The sequence below is a fragment of the Spermophilus citellus genome (genome assembly GCF_964194105.1).
Source record: "Spermophilus citellus genome assembly, chromosome: 11".
NCBI classification, from domain to species: Eukaryota; Metazoa; Chordata; class Mammalia; order Rodentia; family Sciuridae; genus Spermophilus; species Spermophilus citellus.
The window spans coordinates 34,187,503-34,206,070 of record NC_138192.1 but is presented as its reverse complement, the minus strand read 5'-3'; the positions used below and the strand labels follow the sequence as shown (position 1 = coordinate 34,206,070).

At 45.1% G+C, this 18,568-nt stretch overlaps 1 protein-coding gene across 1 annotated transcript in view; it reads right to left on the bottom strand.

The window, feature by feature from the left end:
* Positions 1 to 3,032: 3,032 nt before the first annotated feature.
* GYPC (glycophorin C (Gerbich blood group)) overlaps positions 3,033 to 18,568 on the bottom strand; it is a 33,378-nt gene continuing 17,842 nt past the window's right edge. Inside the window, exons 2-3 of the mRNA XM_081261617.1 lie at positions 5,382 to 5,432; positions 3,033 to 3,742 (exon numbers count right to left, since the gene is read on the bottom strand). Of these exons, the coding sequence (XP_081117743.1) occupies positions 3,546 to 3,742; positions 5,382 to 5,432 (248 nt within the window). The 3' untranslated portion in view covers positions 3,033 to 3,545. The remainder of the gene's footprint in view (positions 3,743 to 5,381; positions 5,433 to 18,568) is intronic.

The following is an 18,568-nucleotide window of genomic DNA, read 5'->3' as shown; positions in this document are numbered from 1 at the left end:
TTGTAAATTTCTACAGTGCCTTTTCATTTGTGCTGTTTAATTTGATCATTGCTTTATCCTTATGATAGAAACTGACCTGTTCTTTCCTTATTGCCCACAGTACAAAGGCCTCATTTTTTCATTTGGTGCCCAAGACCCTCCATGGCTCAGTCCTTACGCACTGCTCACCTGATCCAAAGCTCCTCCTGGGTCTAACCCATTCCCCAGGTAATACTGATCCCTTCCTCTTTCATTTTCAAATTTATCTGCACCAATTCATTTTCAGAATCTATAACACTTCAGGATTGTGCACATCTGCTTGTTTATCTTCTCTACTGAGTCTCAGAGGCTTTAAGGCAGAAACTATTATCTTCAGTTATGTAATCCACTTGCTAATAAATGTTTGTGGTTGCAGTTTCATTCTTCCTCACCCCCCTTTCTCTCTCTCATATTCTCTCTCTCTCACACACGCTCACATTATTGATCTGTCTCCAGGTCTGAAATTTCATCATTGAATATGGTCTCTGATTTCCATGGTTTGACTCAGGAGTTTTTGCCATTACTCTAGTGTGAAAGCATGCCCATACAAATATTCTGTTTTTGCTTTCACTATAATATTCGATAAACTATGTGATTTATTCAACATTTTATTATAAAATAAGCTTTATGTCAGATGATTCTGCCCAACAGTAATGGGTAAAATGTTAAGAGTTCTGAGAACATTTAAGTTAGGATAGACTAAGCAATGCTGGTAAGTTAGGTGTACTGAATGCACTTTGACTTAGTGATATTTCAATTTATGGTGGATTCATTGGGATACATTTTCCTCTTAAGGAGCATCTTTACTCTTACTTTGGGGATGAGTACTTTCTAGAGGCAGGAATCATCAAGAAGAGTTGGTACAGATGCTTTGATATGATGTCTCTTAGTGGATCATTTTCCTTTTGACAAGAGTCCCTTGTTAAAAGTCCTGAGCTAGCTACCTGAGGACTTCAGGGGTGGACAAAGAGTGACCAACCTGGCACACTTGTCCTCCTAACCATCCTGCCAAGGCCAGAAAGGCCGACTATTCTTGTGGTCTCTCACCACACAGTGCTCTTGCACCCCAGGCCAGCTCTCAGCAGGAATGGGAACAGAGGCACAGGAGAACAGGCCATCGTGGGCCAGGGCCGTTAGATAGCAGAGACCTGGCCTGGCCAATCTGACCCCAGCATCTGTGAGTCTTCCAGCATCCCCAGTTCCTGGAGCTGCTGCTGTGTTCCCTGAGGGGTTCTTGCTGACCCACCACCTATTGAAGTGTTCTGTGTGTGCCTCTGTATCCGCTGGTCCTACGTCCATGTACTCTCAAACACCGGAAGTGATGTCACAGCAGAAAGGGATGTTAGAAGTCATTTAGTTTAGTGTTTCCTAAACATGTTCCAAGGAACACTGGGTCCTGGCACTTGGTGTTTGTCCTAGGTCTTCTGTGAGGAAATGGGATCTCTGGCCAAGGACATCTGGGACATGCTGCACTGACTGCTCTGTTCTCTCCCTCAAGAGCCACAGTCCATGCTAGACCAGGAAAGACGCTGAGGCTTGGGCTGGTTTAATTTCATTTAATCATGTCATCTTCTAAACTGACTTGCACATGGACTGACACCCCTATTTGTCTCCACTATTCTATAATTATTTTGCCAGGCTGGTGTTCTGTAGATCACTCTGGGAAGTAGGAATACACAATAATCCTGCAGTTGGTTTCACTTTCTGCAGTTTCAGTTACCCCTGGTCAACTGGGGTCTGGGAATATCAAATGGAAGATTCCAGAAATAAACAGTTCATAATTTTCTGTAATTTTATTATATAGTTGTGCTTTTCACTATTAATTATCCTTGTTAATTTTTTACTGTGTCTATAAATCAAGCTATTATAGGCATGTGTATATATAAGGAAAAAAAAAGAGTATATACAGGGTTCAGGACTATTTTTGGTTTCAGGCACCCACTCGAAATTTTGGAACATATCCTTCTCAAACAAAGGGTGGCTACAGGAGTCAAATCTACTACCTGAGAAAGCAGAGGGCCAGGGAGCTGGGGACGCCCAGGGAAAGGTTTTGCATCTGACCAGGCTCCTGCCACCAACAGTTTCTCTGTGATTCTATCTCCTATGTCATTGCCAGGGCTACCACCTCTGGGAATGGCTGATGGCCATTCCCAGCTGAGCTTGGATCCCCATCATCCTTCTAGGGAGATGAGGAGAACTGTTCTGCTGACTCAGGTGGAGATGGTGTAGCCTCAATAAACGGAAGGGACTCCTGGCAGACCCTGGCACCCCAGGGTGCAGTCTTTAATCTTGGAGCTGCTGTTGTCTTAGTGATTTGAGTTGTTGGGAATCTTACAAAAGGGATGATTAATGAGTTCATTTTCTCAGTTACTCTTTTTAAACAATATTTCCTCCTCAGGAGGAGTTTAGAAGTGATGCAATAAGGAATTTTCATTAATAAACATATGCACACTATCCACTATAATAGTGGTAACGGAATACAGTGAATGCCGAGTACTTGACACATCTGTTGCTGCCTTCAATGCTGTGAATCAGATCACAGAGGTGCATTATTAGCAATACTTCCACTTGAAGTGGACCAAGGTCTCAAAAGCAGTAAAGGGGAGATGGGACTTAAACTCAGGGAGTGGACCTCTGCAGTTCATATTCCAACCACTGAGTGCCATCTTCAGTGTGATTATGGGAGGATGGGGTTCACTCACGACTGTTGGAACAGGTCTATATTGCCTCCATACTGTGCATCAGAAAACCTACACTTCAGCCCGTGCCCTGACCACTTGTAACAATCTGTCTCCAGAGGGATATTTAGCCCTTACGTTTGTTTCATGCCGTTGGTGCTGGTGTGGGAGAAAGATGCAGATCACTCTTCCTCCCACCTCTCTTGCCAGACTGGATAGTCCCAGCCTCATGCACACGGTCTCTGTCAGAAAACACAAAATCACATCAGGAAAAAGCAAGCACTGGGTGTTTGTCATTCCCCAGACAATTTCCGTAGTGCTGTTTGACTCTGAATGCTTGATTACATTTCAAATTTATTTCCAATTGTTTTGAGCTGGATCAATGGGAGACAAAGGTGCCTTTTAGCTCTGGCACCTGCTGTTCCCCCCAACCCAAATGTCAAGGACTGACATTTGATGCCATTATCTCCAGTCGGTGTATTGATGTCTCACTTCCTTGGGTCCCCAGCTCCCAGGCCCATCTACCACACTCACACCCTGAAGGACTTTCACATTGATAAGATGACATCCTGAATGTCCCAAGGAGACCTGTGTGTCCAGATTTGCTCTCTTCCTGCCAGAGCAAAAGCTGGCCTACTAGGGTGGCTGCTATGTCCCTGCGTCCCTGGGAGAGGTCTCTCTCAGCCTGCGTCCTCCCCCTTTCCTCCCTGGGGAGCCACCACATTGTTCATAGGTATGAATCCTGGGAAGAGCCAGGTGCCCTGTGGAACAGTGATGGTGGTAAGTGGTAGATGCATTGGTTTTCCTGAAGTTGGAGGAGACATTCAGGGAGATGAAGTCTGATGTCCTTCAGATAAAGTACTCTTTCCTGCTGTTGTCATTGGCATCTTGGAGGGCGGGGTCGCTCTGCAGGGCTGCATCTGCGCTCTCAGCAAACTCTGTGCCCTTGGCCTCATTGGTGTGGTAGGTGCCCTTGTGCCGGTACAGGTAGCGAAGCATGACGAGGAGGAGGCAGACCAGGACTAAGGCCACAGCAGTGATCACAGCTGCAGGAGGGAGGAAATGCAGGGGTCAATGTGGAGCAGGTGCTCTAGGACCTGGAACAGAAGGTTAGGACCCACAGGGGTTGTGCCAGCAGGACAATATGTTGCTCAACCAGCCACAACCCCTGGGTGGTGACTTCCATCCTGTGCTTCTTCCTGCCTGGAATAAGTCTTTCAGAATCCCCTCTCCCTTCTCCCTACACTTGGGGTCCCCTCTACTGTGTTCTTTAGCTAGAGAAGTATCCCAGAATTGATTCCCACTGGGACATGCTCATTGCCTACTGAGGAGACAGGTCTATAAGAGAATTATTACAAAACAAGCCGTTTGCATAGTGCAAGTATGTGGGTTCGCTTGAGTGGAGGGGTTCGTGTGATGCAGAATTTTTACCTCTAGACAATCCCAACCGAGGTGTTTCCTGGAGAATGGGACTTTCTGTGGTACAATCAGGAAAACCCTGGAAAACTGGAAAGAGTTGGATGCTCTCTGCACACTTGACAGGGAGGAAAAACAATACAAGGGCTATTAACTGTGCCTCGGGATAGAGAGGTGGTGGGAGGTGTGCTTTAGAAAGCTGCCTCTCACCCCAGCCCATGCCATTAACTCTTGGGAGTAAGGACATGCTGAATCTGGCAAGAGGAACTGGATTTGGCCATGTAGATGATGCCATGCCATAGTCAATGCCCAGGATTTGTGGGACTTGGGGATGTAGGGAAATAAGGTCTGAGGTAGGTCAAGAGGGGTCAAATCACTCTGGGCCTGGGGAGTGATGGGGTGAGGGGTTAAGAGGTGAATCTGAGAAGCGGCTGAATGGCAGCACTCTCGTGGGGGGTATTTCAAATTGGGCATTTGATTGGAAGCTACAGAAAAGCCTTTATCTTAGAATGCAGGTTTATCTGGAAGGTCTTGGGGAGGGGCTGTTGCGGGCTATGAGGCAGCTAAAACTTCCCAAGTCCCTCTTTATGGAAGAATTTCCAAAACTTCCTACTGTCTTCAGGGGGACACTTGTGTCTATTCTTAATAATGTTGTCTAGGAAAAAGAACGGCTCAGGGCACAATAAATGGGAGAATTGTATGTTAAGTAAAATTGAACAGGTGTCTTTGATGGCTTCCTCCTGCTTCTTTTTCTTTTAATCGTAGAGGTTTCCTGAGCTATTAATAAGTGTGAGCAGCGTGGGTCTTAAGGAAGAGAACAGAACACGTGCCACCTTCCAAATCTGGTTGTTCCTGAAATGCAGTTTGGGGTGACAGGTGTGACTAGTGAGGAGCCAGCTGCCCAGGGTTCAACCCGAGGTGAGGTAAGGGTCAGACCCAGAATCAGGGATATGGAGTGAGGTAGAGTCAGCCCCTATCAGTCCACAAGCCCCAACCCTATTCTGCCCAAGATGCTTCCTCTTTAGCCCAAGTCTCTCTGGGTCAATAGCCTGGACAGGAGGTTCATTTTGACATGTGTGCCCAGCACCCCCAGCCCCCCCGCCCCCCGCCCACCAACCTTGCCTACTGCACCAGGCACCATGCTAGGCATTTCTTATACACACTGAAGGAGGGAAAGCACTGACCATTCCTCCCCCTTCTCAAATCCTCAGTCCAGTTCTCCCCTGGATCTTTCCTGGTTTCCAAAAGGGTCCCTGGCAAGTTACTAACCTGCAATGATGGCAATGTCCATTGTGGCATAGGCCGTCCCTGGATCAAGCTCTGTGGACGAAAGATAAGAACCTGAGGTGAGAGAGGAAGAAGGCTCTTTGTACACAGCAGCACCTCAGTTCCAGGCTGTACCCTCTGCACCACTGTGAGCAGCTCTGTGAATGGAGCTGGCATGGCATGCTGGGTGCACAGACCTCTCTCCAGGGTGTAGAGACCTAGACCCAGGCTCGGCTTGTTCATTAATCAGGCTGGAAAACACTTGCAAATCATCAGGTCACACAAGGATGGTCCAAGACCCCTGCTGTATCTCAGCACCAAGGCGAGCACCTGTACCTGGTAGAAGCTCAGTTGCCATCTGTGGTGTGTATATGGCGTGCAAGACTGTGTTGAACACTGGCCATTGGTGGTGCATCCATACAGACCAGGTGTTGGCTTAGCTGCCACCATCTACTCTCTCCTGTGGTCTTCACGCAATCCTGTTAACTCCATGGTGTTAATCAGCACACTTTACATGTAGAACACTGAGGCTCAGAGATGTGATGAGCCTGTGGTCATGCAGATCACCCAGTGACTGACCCGGAAGTTTACTGTTCCTCTTGTCTTTGAGATCTACTTTCTCTTTCTTTCGTTAACAAGCCTCTCACTGAAACCTCTCCCTAGGTTTCTGCATCAACTCTCCTGGGGGAAGGGCTGCCCTGTGGCACTAAGTTACTGACTGTTTTTCTGTAATTCACTGATCTAGTCAGAAGGTGAGGATCCCAGGGAGAGAGGGAACTTGGCAGTACCTCGAGATACTGCATAGCATGCTTCCTCTCCTCTGGGAGATGAGTGAGAAGAAGGATTTATTAGACCACAGAAATACCAGTGTTAACACGGAAATCCCATGTTCCCATTACAACAGCTATGCATATTAAAACAGGGAAGGATGCTTTCTAATAGCCATTTCCACTCAGATAATCACTTCAATTATAGAGCTATGAGGTCATTCTCCCCAGGGCAAGTGCCAGATGCTTCTTTCTGATAAGAAACTGACTGGTGGTATCAGGGGGGACAGTGGGTGAGGGAGAAACTGTTTCCTAGCTGAAGGCCCAGAGCAAGAGGAAGGAGAGCCAGGCTAAGGGGTCTGGTGCCAACACAGAGCCCAGAGGTGGGGAGGACAATAAAACCATGTATCAAGGTGATACAGAGACACAGTAGACACCTACCTGGAGGCTGGGCAGACTGGACCACGCAGGGAAGATAGCTCAGTTTTCAAGACTTAAGAAGTAGCAAGTTCACCGTGATGCTAGATTCTGGGATCCAAATGGGACAAGTACAGCCTGAGATTCAGTACCTAGCTCATAGTAGGTACTCAATAAATATTCACTGAGGGCATAGATAAAGGGATGTCCACATGAGTGAATGGGGGTGCAGAGGCTGGCATCCTAGACCTTTATCAATCACCCAGCGCCTCACTGGCAGTAAGAAAGAACAGCACCTTACTTAAAGTACATACATAGATCATGCGTATGAATGTTTATGGAAGCTCAAATACCCAGAATTGTCCTGAGGAATTTTCCTGGTGAAGACCAGCCTTCTTATATCACTCAGTATAATGCTGCCAGGGTTAGAAGGGACTTTTTATTCTTTTTAAAGAAAAATTAACAACTGCTTACCATGTGCAAGCATTTAACACATTTTAACTCTATCCCACAACAGTCCCATTTGGTAGGAGTTATTATCATTCCCATTTTACAGATTAGGAAACTGAGTCCCAGAAAGGGGTTATGTTTTCTCTGGATCATTTGTCATTACCATGAGACTCAGGAGGCAGTCAGTCCGCGCCCAGGTGGTGTGAAGTCAGAGTGTAACCCTGCAGGGCACTGCCCAGGGCAGAGCCTTGGCAAGCTGGTTTCCAGAGGAGGCATTTGACCTAATTCAAGTGGGGTTCATTTTGTGGCTTGTGTTTAAGACCTGTACCCAAATTTATCTGCTTAGATACCAGTGCACTTTCAGCACTCCTATCCCACGATTCTCAGTTGTGAGAGGACCATTTTTTTTTTTTTTTGTAAAGACCCAAAACGTTCTGCATTTTTCATCCATGGCTCTCCTTAAGATTGCAACATTTCTACCAGACAGTAAGCTCCACAAGTCCAGACACTGTATTTGTCCTGCCCAGAGTTCTATGTCCAACATCAGGCTGGGTGATTGGCACTGAATGACAATTGGTAAATATTTGAAAGTGTGATTCCTCACTTTATACATTGTTGGTGGAACTGCAAATTAGTACAACTGCTATGGAAATCAATATGGTAATTCCTTAAAAGAGTAGGAATGGAAATACTATATGATCTGGATATACCATTCCTCACTATTAATGCAAAATAATTAGAATCAGCATACTATAGTGATATGTGCATACACCTAGTTACAGCAGCACACCAGCCTAGGTGCCCTTAATAAATGAATGGATAAAGAAAAAGAATGTATATATATATATATATATATATATATATATATATATATATATAGACACACACACACACAATGGGAATTTACTCAGCCATAATTAAGAATGAAATTATGTCCTTTGCTGCTAAATGGATAGAACTAGAGAATATCACGCTACGTGAAATAAGCCAGACTCAGAAAGTTAAGAGTTGCATGCTTTCTTTCATATGTGGAAACTAGAGAAAAAAATGAATGAAAAGGGGATCTCATGAAAATGAAGAGGAGAGGAAGTGACTCAGCAGAGTAGAGGAAGTGGATCAGGAGAAGCGGGGAGGAAGGGAAAGCTGGTACTGGGGAGTGAAGTCTACCAAATTACGTTCTATGCATGTACAACTATGTCACCGTGAACCACATTTCTGTGTATAACTACAATGCACCAATTAAGAAACAAAGCTGACTTCCTTCCAAGGAACCAGAATCAACTAAACTGCACCCTTACTCTCCACATCTTTGTGAAGCTGAGAATGGTCATTTTTCTCCCTCATGGAATCTGCCATTGGCTGCAGCCAAATCCCTGCTGACCCCACACATCCTCAACAGGATCAGCTGCACCTGGTCTGGTTAAAGGTACCTCTCCCTGGGAGGCAGCAGGGCACACACATGCAATGCAGGAGGTGCTCTCTGCGTTAGCTGGCAGCTAACAAAGTACAGGACTCAGGTCGCAGCTGGATCCATGGGGGCCAGTGGTGTTTCTCAGATGTTGATGGAGAACAGGGTCTGACACTGGCCCTGGGAAGGAAAGTCATGCTCATCTGATGCTACCATGAACCTTCCTTTTCTTCTGCTTTCAGATGATGCGATGCTGGTGTTTGAGTCTGTTTTCATTCCTATGACTGAATATGATAGTTTGTGTAATTTATGAAAAATAAGAGACTTATTTAGCTCAGGGTTCTAGAGGCTGGAAAATCCAACAGAAGTTGGATGGTGCTGGCATATGGTGAAGGCCTTCTTGCTGATCATAACATGGCAGAGGACACCACAGGGTGAGACAGAGCAAGGGTTCTGGAGAGGGCTCAGTTTTGTAACAATGCCAGTCCCTCATTGATCCACCAATCAGTTAATCAATGAATGGATCACTTTACTAATGAGGACAGGCCTTTATGACCTATTCACCTTCCAAATGTTCCACCTCCAAATACCATTAACTGGTCTGACCCTGTCGGCTCTGGGGATTAACTTTCCAACACATGGAATTTGGGGAACAAACATTTAAACATGGCATCTAGGAAACTCTTCTTGCAAAGGGTTGTTTCTATATTGCCACCAGAGGGAAGAGGCACGGTGGTGAGAGAGGGACTTGGATGGAAGGGCTGTGTGGGGTGGAGTGACAGGTGGGGCTTCTGGGTGGAGGAGGATGGTCTTCAATAGGGATCTGACTGCTTTGATGACTGGTCACCTTGTCAGAGGCCGGGCTCCAAGCAGCCTTATTTTAAACACTAAGCCCAATCTATTTTAGTTGAGTTATAAGATGTAAGTAGGAGGAAGAATGCTTCGGCCAGAAAATAAAAATGGAATCACCCTTTCCTTAGTCCAGGATGGTGATACCAAGGGAAATCAGCAAGAAACCTTATAAAGTGCTAACTGAGCAAAATGAAGTCCTCATGGGGGTCCTCCTCTGGGGGGGGGCGGTAACCTGTCAACTTTGGATTGGGTGGATTTTGTGGTTTATTAAGGAGGTAGCAAATATCCTCTCTTTTGGCAGAAGAGTGAAGGAAAGGGGAAACATTGTCCACCCCATCTGTGGCAAACACACCCTGCCTAGGATTTCTAGGAAAATCAAATTTAAAACAGGAAGAGAGGGAGGAGATTCCAGCCAGGCTTCCTCCTCTGGCTCAGGGGAGGATCCCCAGTGAATGGGAAGCTGCCAGGGGCTTAGTCAACATCCTGCTGCTTGGGATGGGGGAGGGGGTAGTAGATAGCAACCTGCGACTGAAGGAGCTCAGATTCTTCTCTTTGAAGGAAGAGAAACATCTACCCTTAAAATGGTTGACAGTTGATGTGGCTTTAGCACAAGGGGCCAGGAGACTCAGTTATTAACTTCAAATTTGCATTTGTCTTTTTATCAAGCTGACTAATCATCACAGGGAAAAGAGAACAAAGCCATTCAGAGGGAACTGAGCCTGAGGGCACTGGAGAAGCAGAGGACCAGGTCACCAGAAAGTGAGACAGCATTCAGGTCCAGGCTCTGGAGGAGTCACGCCTCCTGGATACAATCATTCAGAGACCCTGTGGGTTGGTCTTACATCCTCTATAGAGAATTTATGTCTTCAAACACTCACTCCTCTTCCCTCTAAGTTCTCCTTGAACTTGCTTCAGCACCTCTCCAAGAGGGCAGAACCTTAACATGAGCTGTTTTGTTACTGGTCTGGGTCTTTTTGTCTCCATGCATGTGAAGTAGGATAGAAGAAATAAAGGTAGGTAGAAAGGGAACAAAAGGAAAGGAAAAAAAGAGACTATAGTTGTAAATGTAATTTTATCTTCCAGGTCTGACATCCTCGAATTTCTGAGAAATCTGCAGATCTTAGAATTAGTGAAAATTCACTCCTCTATAAAAATGGCCTTACTTTGATTAAAGCTTAAGTGCACTGTTATCCTACACAATGCAATTTCATGTGAGATGAAACAAAGGGAGATGTATTTTAAGAAACCTGCAATATAGGCTAACTATATTAGGTATCTTCACCTTTGACTTTCTAATAAAGCTCTTCCTCTTTGCTAAAACCTGACACCTCATTAAATTCTTCTCTGCAACATGTCAAGAGCCTGGAAGGTCTGAGCAGAGGTGTCCTCTGCCTCTATAGATATGTCCTGCATCCCCTCACGGTGATAGATGGAGGTGATGGGAGTCATCCATTCCTGGAGGACATGGACTCTCATCTGGAGAACTGTGGACTAGGTCTGACCTCCGATCTTCAGGATAAAGAAATGCCCAACCCTCCGGGTGGACATGCATATCATGCCTTGCACACATCTCATGTTCAATACATGTGAGTCCTCAAGGGAGAGAAAACACACCACATTTCTCTTGTAAAGGTCAATAGGAGATTGAGCAAATGGTAGCACTCAGTGAAAATTGGTGCAAAGGCCCTAAGAAGAGAAGGAATAAAATGCTCTTATGAGTCAGTCTCCTTGAATGGCACCTTATCCTACTTCTCTCATCAAGAAGTAGGATTTTTTACCTATGGGGTCAGTAACATCTTGGGTAGGTTATCTCACTTTCTGGAGTCTCCTCTTCTCATCCATGAAACAGATAGCATAACCCTGGCCTAATAAGGTTATTGTGGGGCTGAGGAGCTAAGGCACTGGGCCTCAAATCTGAGCACATCAGAATCATCTGGAGGACTTATTAGGTTCCAGATCATGGCCCCTTGCCCCATCAAGATTCTGAGTAATCTGTAGGTCTGGGGTAGGCCTGAGAACTTGTCTGAGTGCTTTGCGTTGAGAACTACTGAGCTCATATCTATGAAAATACACTGACCCCCTGACACAGTTCAAACGCACAGTTCATTACATTCCACCCCTTTTTGAGATGGTGATATCAGTCTTCAGTAAATAGAATTGGGGAGCTGATACCTTCTTACCCATGCAAATAAAGAGTCACAGTCACAGCCATCTCAGCCACAGCACTGAGCTAGTTTCTCCTTTTTCCCCAGGACCAGCTGATATAGCTGGAGACCTGAGAAGTAAATACTCTGAGAATCGGTCACCTCTGCCTGTTTCCCTACCTGCAGTCAGGATGGGTGATGGACGTGGGGAGATGGGACTCTTGTGTCAGGCTCTGGTAGATGCCCACAGTTTTCTAAACAAAGGCTCAGGAGACTGAAGTTGAAGAACAGGCTTGTTCTTTGGCAATGAAGCAAATTCTTGAGACCAATGGCAGTAAAAATTACTATTGCTGATTAATTTAAGGATAGATGGGCTCTGATGACACAGTGGGGAAATGTTTCATGGAAGCACAGGTGGTTGGAGTGAAGGGAGCCCTGGGAATACTGTTTGCATTCAGAAACCTTCTTGAGGAGAAGGAAGATATACAGAAAGGCACGGGATCCTCCCACAGCCTCCACCTGTCACGCAGGAGCTGGTGGCCTAGCCTGGACACCTGGGAGGTTAGCACAATCGCCAGGCACAGAGCAGATAAGCAGCAAGGGTTGGCTCAGCTTATACCTGGCACCTGGTCCATCTTGGAAAGTGATTTTGGCCTTCTAGTATCTGTCACTTCACCCATAAAATATGGTGGCACTGTGGTAAAGGCGTGTTGAGTTGGTATATGGTAAGTAGTATGATGTCTGACGTAGGTTGGACTATTTGGATATTTATTATTATCACTGCCAATTAGGTTGGTATGACCTTGGTTAAAGGGCAGTTCTCAAAATTGGGCACTTTCAATGTTCTGGTACCCTGTGTGGCAAATGTATCACCCTGAGAATCAAAAAAATCCACTTCTAGTAATCTTAGAGAAATAATCTGGAACAGAAACAAAAACCCATGCTCAGAAAAGTGTTTTGCAATGTGGCTTAAAATGGAAAACAGAACAATCTCAATGTCCTAACATTTGGGAATTGGTTATGCAAAATATGATACACTTCCCCATTAGAATATGATGATGCAGTTGCTGAAATGAAATGTGAATTCTTAGTGACAGGAAGAAAAACTTGTGATATGATGTTAAGTGAAAGGAATCAGGCCCTGTGAGCAACAATGATGCTAAACATTCCCCCCAAAATCTTAGACAAAGGAATCAAAGGAAACACACTTAAAATGTTAGGTGGTGGCTTTTGGTTGGGGGACAGGGGTCATGAGCAGTTTTATTTTCTTCTGATATGTAATTTTCTGTACTTTCTAAGCCATCGATGATACCATGTGCTACTTTTATAGTCAAGAAATGGGAATGGATCTTCTGAACTTGCTATTGTCTTACAGAATCTTGTAGGTCTCAGACTAGGTCTGTGAAAGTAACTTTCCCCTGCTGGTCTTGCCCGACACACTCCATGCCCCCACTTCAATCCTTCATCTCATCCTGGTAATGCCAACCCCATGTATGGTGGCAGGAAAATGTGGCTGGTTTCAAATGGGGAATACATCAGGATGGACATACCTCTTCTGTGTGTCCTGATGGCACAAGGAGGTCATATCTGAGAGCAGTGACTGGGTCAAGGAGAAGGAGCGGGTGTGTGTGCTGTTTAGAAGGAAGGCATTCTGCCAGGAAAGAGAAGCAGTTATCTTGAGTGGGCAATAGCATCCTCGTGGGCAGCCAGGTGCTCACAGCCAGGAGGAGGGGAAAGTGTGCTATAAAGTCTGAGATCAGGAGAGGTGAGCCACCGCTCAGTGAGACAAGGGCAGAGCTGAGTGGTAATGAGGAGTGGCCAGTGGGGCATGTTTTCCAGGAGTCACACAGGGGGTCCTCCTGCTCTGCTCTGTTCCCTTCAGCTCTTCTTCCTCCACATCATCACACAGCCCTGGGCTGGGCCCTCTGGTTGCTAAAGGGGTAAAGTCACTGGATCAAGGGAGGGCAGAAGGAGCCTGAGAAGCTGTTTTCCATCCGTGTCCCTCCACCTTCTTGTTGGGTGATCAACCACGCCCAGCTGGATGGCTACATGCTGCTGAGGCCAAGTTCAAGTTCCACGGCTGGACCTTTCAAAATCTCTGGGTTCTCACAGTCCTTATTTCAGGTACAATTCTCAAAATTTGCCTTTTGTCTTTGTTTCTCATGTGTGTGGACTCTTGGGTGGAAGGAAACCCCTTGAGAGGCAGAGGCTCTGACTTCTGCCACAGAGACTTTTGAGTTTCTGCAAATTCATGCTCATCCTCTAAATTCAGATCATGGTCACTTCCTCTGAGAAGTCTTCCCTGATTTCTGCACCAGGACTGTGTGCTCTTTCCGGTACTCCCACATGGTGCAGCAGCAAACTTTATTGGAAAGGACCTTGCCGTCAATATTTTCGCCTTTGCAGGCCACAAAATCTCTGCTGTCTATTCTTCTTGGCCTGTTTGTTTGGAAATCTTTAAAAATGTAAAAACCATTCTTAGGTAGTTGACTGTACAAAAACAGATCTCAGGTTGTATTAGGCCTACAGGCTGAAGTTTGCCAACTGACTTGTTCATATCACCATTAAAATGCTTTGCAGTTGTCGGTCTCTGAGCTACAGAGAAAAAGAACTGGATTTCATGCCTTCACATCTGACATATGCCAGGTGGAATGAATAAGTGATGTTGTATAAAATATCCTCTGACATATCCCAACTGATTTTGCTATCATTATTTTACTCCTATACACTTGCTTCTCACATGCTGAATAAATAACCTAAGATTCTCTAAGTCACTAAACAGTCACTCCACAGATGTAAGCTAAGCTTCCAGTGACATTAATGGCTGTCATTTATCTATTAAGTTCCTTGTGTGCAGCAGGCCTTTGTAGATTCCTAGGGAACCAGAGGTGAGACTGGAATCCTCTGCACATGTGCACATGAGCCTGTGTGAGCTCAGACATGTGGTTCAAGTTCAGACCACCAGGCCCCTGTGCCAGCCAGAGTCACCACTGACCTGCCCTCTGAGGTCCCTTCTTTCCAGCTGGATCATGCACACTAATCTTTGCCACTTCTCTGGAGGGCTTAATTCACTTTAAAAAAAATCATATAATTGCATTTTCAGCGTAATTAGGTACCTAATTACATGACTAAATGTCCTCGATCAGGCTGCATGTGTAAATAATGATGATTTAGTTAGCCACGCTTTGTTATTGGGTTTCCAAGGAAGCTCATGAGTCTGCACATAGGACGAGAAAAGTGATTTTCTCCTCCTTCACAGAGTTTGACAGGCAGGAGTAGCAGAGCCCATGTCCGGAGAGAGGGTGGCGGGGAGTGGAAGGGACTTCTGCTGTCTACAATCTCACCTCTAGGATGAGAGGTTTGGTGTCCATATTATATTCCAAGGGCAGTGGGGCTTTACTAGAAGGAATGCTTAGAAAGGGGATGCCAAAGTATTCCAGAGAGAGCAAATCCACCATGTGTGGATCAGAAGGGTGTACATGCAATGTGAAGAATCCTGGGATAAAAGGAAGGCTAGGAACAAGAATCAGGAAGTCATTTGCGCATCTTCCCTAAAATGCATCTTTTTCTCCTGCTCCAGAGAATTTCTCAGAGCTACAGGAGAGGCCACTGTTTATGTGGGGATAAAAACCTAAGGCTGAGGCTGATGGTCAGGCTCACATGAGACGATGCTGATGAAAGCCATCTGGGAATGTACACACAGGATGTGTCAGCTATTATCATTCATGTCACTGAAATTGGTTAAGGCCCGGACACAACTCTGACATAAAATCCTTAAATAACAAAGTGCTTAAGCTGAGTTCAGGAAAAGCCTCCGAATCCACTCAAGGATGGTTTGGATCCAGCTCTTCAAGGACAGACATACTCTGAAGAAATAATCCAGTCAATGACCTTCAGATGCTAAAAGGTCAACCCTGCAGAACATAGTAACTCCCTTGAAAAGAAACTTGCCACCTACACGTGCGTGCACAAAGAACTGTGTTCCTCACCCTTTCTCACCATCCAATCAATGAGAGCTTCTCCCTTCTCCCTTCTTAAAAATGCCCTCCTTACTAACTGCTTGGGGAGGATTTACCTACTGACCTTCTGCTACTGGAGGGCAAAAAATGTGTATTCTTTTTGCAAAAACCTGGTGCCACAGTATTGTCTCACTGCAGGCTGTAAGCCCTCGATTAATAACAATATCATTGAGATTTGCCATTTATGCTGAACTGGTGTTTGAAAAGGGTGCTGGGAAGGCAGGATGCATTTGGGTCTAAATATTAGTAGGAAACTCCCAAGGATAGTGGTGAAGACAAGGACAGACACACATCAAAAGATGCTCCTTCCAAAAAGCTTAGAAGTTTATCAGGACTATCCTGATGGGAGTGTGGGTTTTAGTGACAGATAGATTTAGCAGGAGTCCTGGCTCCCTCCTTGTCCCATCTGGGCACACCCCTCTTTGACTCTCAGCTGTCTCCTCTGTAGAGAGGACTTTGGTAGCAACATACACAAAGCATCTGAATGACTCCCAGGGGGACGGTGCCCAATGTATGAAAGCTCTTATTATTGTTCTCTTATATTTAAAATGGTTGCTTCATGTGCACACGTAATCATGTGGACATGCAACACGTGCACATTCACAGAAGCCAAGACTTGGGCTATGTGAGGGTGGGGGGTGGCAGGAGACTCAGGGGGCCAGTCCCTGTAAGTGGGGATGACAGAACATGCTTTTTTATCTTCTTCAACACTTGGATTTCCTGAGTCCTTCCACTGTGTTGTTAGCCCTCCTTTGTCCTCGAAACCCTGTATTCTGGGTCAGGGCAGGGAGGGGACTTCAGAAAGTCACTAATTCATTTCTCCATTTTGCATCTGTGACAGAGCCAGGAAGTTGCCTGCCCCCACTTGGAGAGCCTGTGCTGTCTTTTTTCTGTGCCTGGGAAGGAAAAGCTATTTCTTTCTACTATTCCTGCCCTATCAACCCTTTCCCCGATTCTCCCATTGTTTTTCTAGCTACTTCATTATATATTTCAATCCATCACTCTGGCAAGTTCCTGCTCCATCTTATCAGCACCCCCTCCCTGTCCATGCTTTGTAATTTATATTTGCCCAACATTAATCTTTTAAAAGCAAAGAAGCCATAAACATATACATAATTCTGCCTCTTGTCAGCTGAAATTCCATGACACAAATCAACTGCCATCTAAATTAAATGTTTCTTTCATAGAAAGTGATAAATGCTCTAGAGACTCATCAAAGAAAAGCCAACAAACTTAGACCTTGTTTCACTTCGGGAATTTGTAGGTGGCATGACTGAAGTCCAACAACCAGTTAATGTCTCAGGACCAGTAGAAATCACACAGTCCTCTTGTTTCGATGTTGCCAGGGTGGACAGGATGCTTTCTTCATCACTTCTCACCAGGGGTCTTAGCACTTTAAAAGCAGGCTTGAAACCTATCATCTAATCTTTTGGGAAGAAAGATAATCACAGCACGATCTATTCTTCTGTCACTATGGTGTGCTGATTTATTTAATAAAGGCAAGCCAAATAACAGGATGAAAACAGTTACCCAAAAAGCCATCAAGCAGCCATAGGATTGGATTTATTTGAACAATCAAGATTAGGGGCTTCCTGATAGACCAGATGATCTAAAGCAGTACGGATTTCAAATGCTTGTATCCTTTCTAAGTATTGATGACTTCATACTAAAATAAATAAAATTTTCATTTCAAATAACAACTTTTGAAATTTTGTTTTTGAAATAAAAAAGCAAAAGAAAAAGGAAAGAATATGAATGCTAAACCCAACACATATCAAGAACTTATTTTACTACCTTCCTTTTCCTTGTCTTATTACTTCTTCCACTATCACTACCGTGCTAGATATTATTAATGAATTTTATTGTTTAGCTGCATGGGGTGAGTAATGGGCAATGAAAGGTCTTGATGACCACATTCAGGAAGCTGGGTCTTCTTGAATAGTGGGTGAACAGAAATTGCAGGTGTTAGATTATAGAACAAGAGATTCTCCAGAAATGTTGAAGTAGGATAAGGATGAGGAGAAGGAATGGCCTTAGTTTAGAAGAGAACTTGAAAATTACTGAGGAGAGTTCAGGATGACACCATGAAGGGCCAAGAGAGATAAGAGGGGAAGACAGTTATGGAGGGTTAGGGTTTGAGGTTGGGACTGCAGGAAGATAAATCTGACAAGATAAGAGGCCGGGGATCTGAGAATTTGAGGTTTGGGCAGGAGTGGGATTAGAAGTCAATGAGGCAGTAAGGTTATAAATCATATCCGGCTACTGAATGAATCATTTTGCAACCATATCATTTCAAATATTAAAAATAAAGATGTACCTCAGAGTTTTAAATTTACTTAAAAATAGGTTTCTAGAGTTGGGAGTATAGCTCAGGGGTGGAGTGCCTGCCTAACTTGTGTGAGGCCCTGGGTTCCATTCCAGGAAAAAAAAAATAGGTTTCTAACCATTAGGAGTGGCATTGACAAGACTGATGGAAAGGATGTGTGAGAAGGGAATCTGAAAAGCTGCTCAAAAGATGTGTTTTAAAAACTTGGAATGCTTCCTCCACCTGTAAAGCTTTGCAGTTAGGAATTTGGCCTGGGGTTGCTATTGGGTGGGCTCCCTCACAGGAATGAACAGAAAGCTTTTGGCATTAGAAAAGCTGGGTTCCACCAGGAACACACCGAATTGGGTAAGAATTCCACACCTGGGTCTCAGGTCTTAGCTGTAAAATGGGAACAGGTGCACCTATTTTTAGTAGGCTCAAACTGCATACATGATCCCCTGATCCTATGGGAAGCACTGACTCTAGGTTCAATGTTGGGGCCCCAGGGACCCTCTGATGCCATTCTTCACCAGCCCTCATGGCCACACCTGTATTCTCATGTGTTCCCAATCAGACCCTTTGGTCTGCGGTGCTCAGACCACAGATCTGCTTTGGTGTTTAATAAAGCAAAGAAGTTTCCTGGGTCTCACTGCTCTTATTTCCAAGTTGAAGGGCCCTGGGGATGGGTTCCAGAAAGCAGCTGGTGAGCGGCTGGTTCAGGTTTACTTTATCAGCTCCAGCTGCCCAGTGCAGGGGCCCCAGGTCCCCTTGCAGCTGCCTGATAAGAAGCTCAGCTACATGGGAACCTTATCAGAGGCGGGCCTGGGG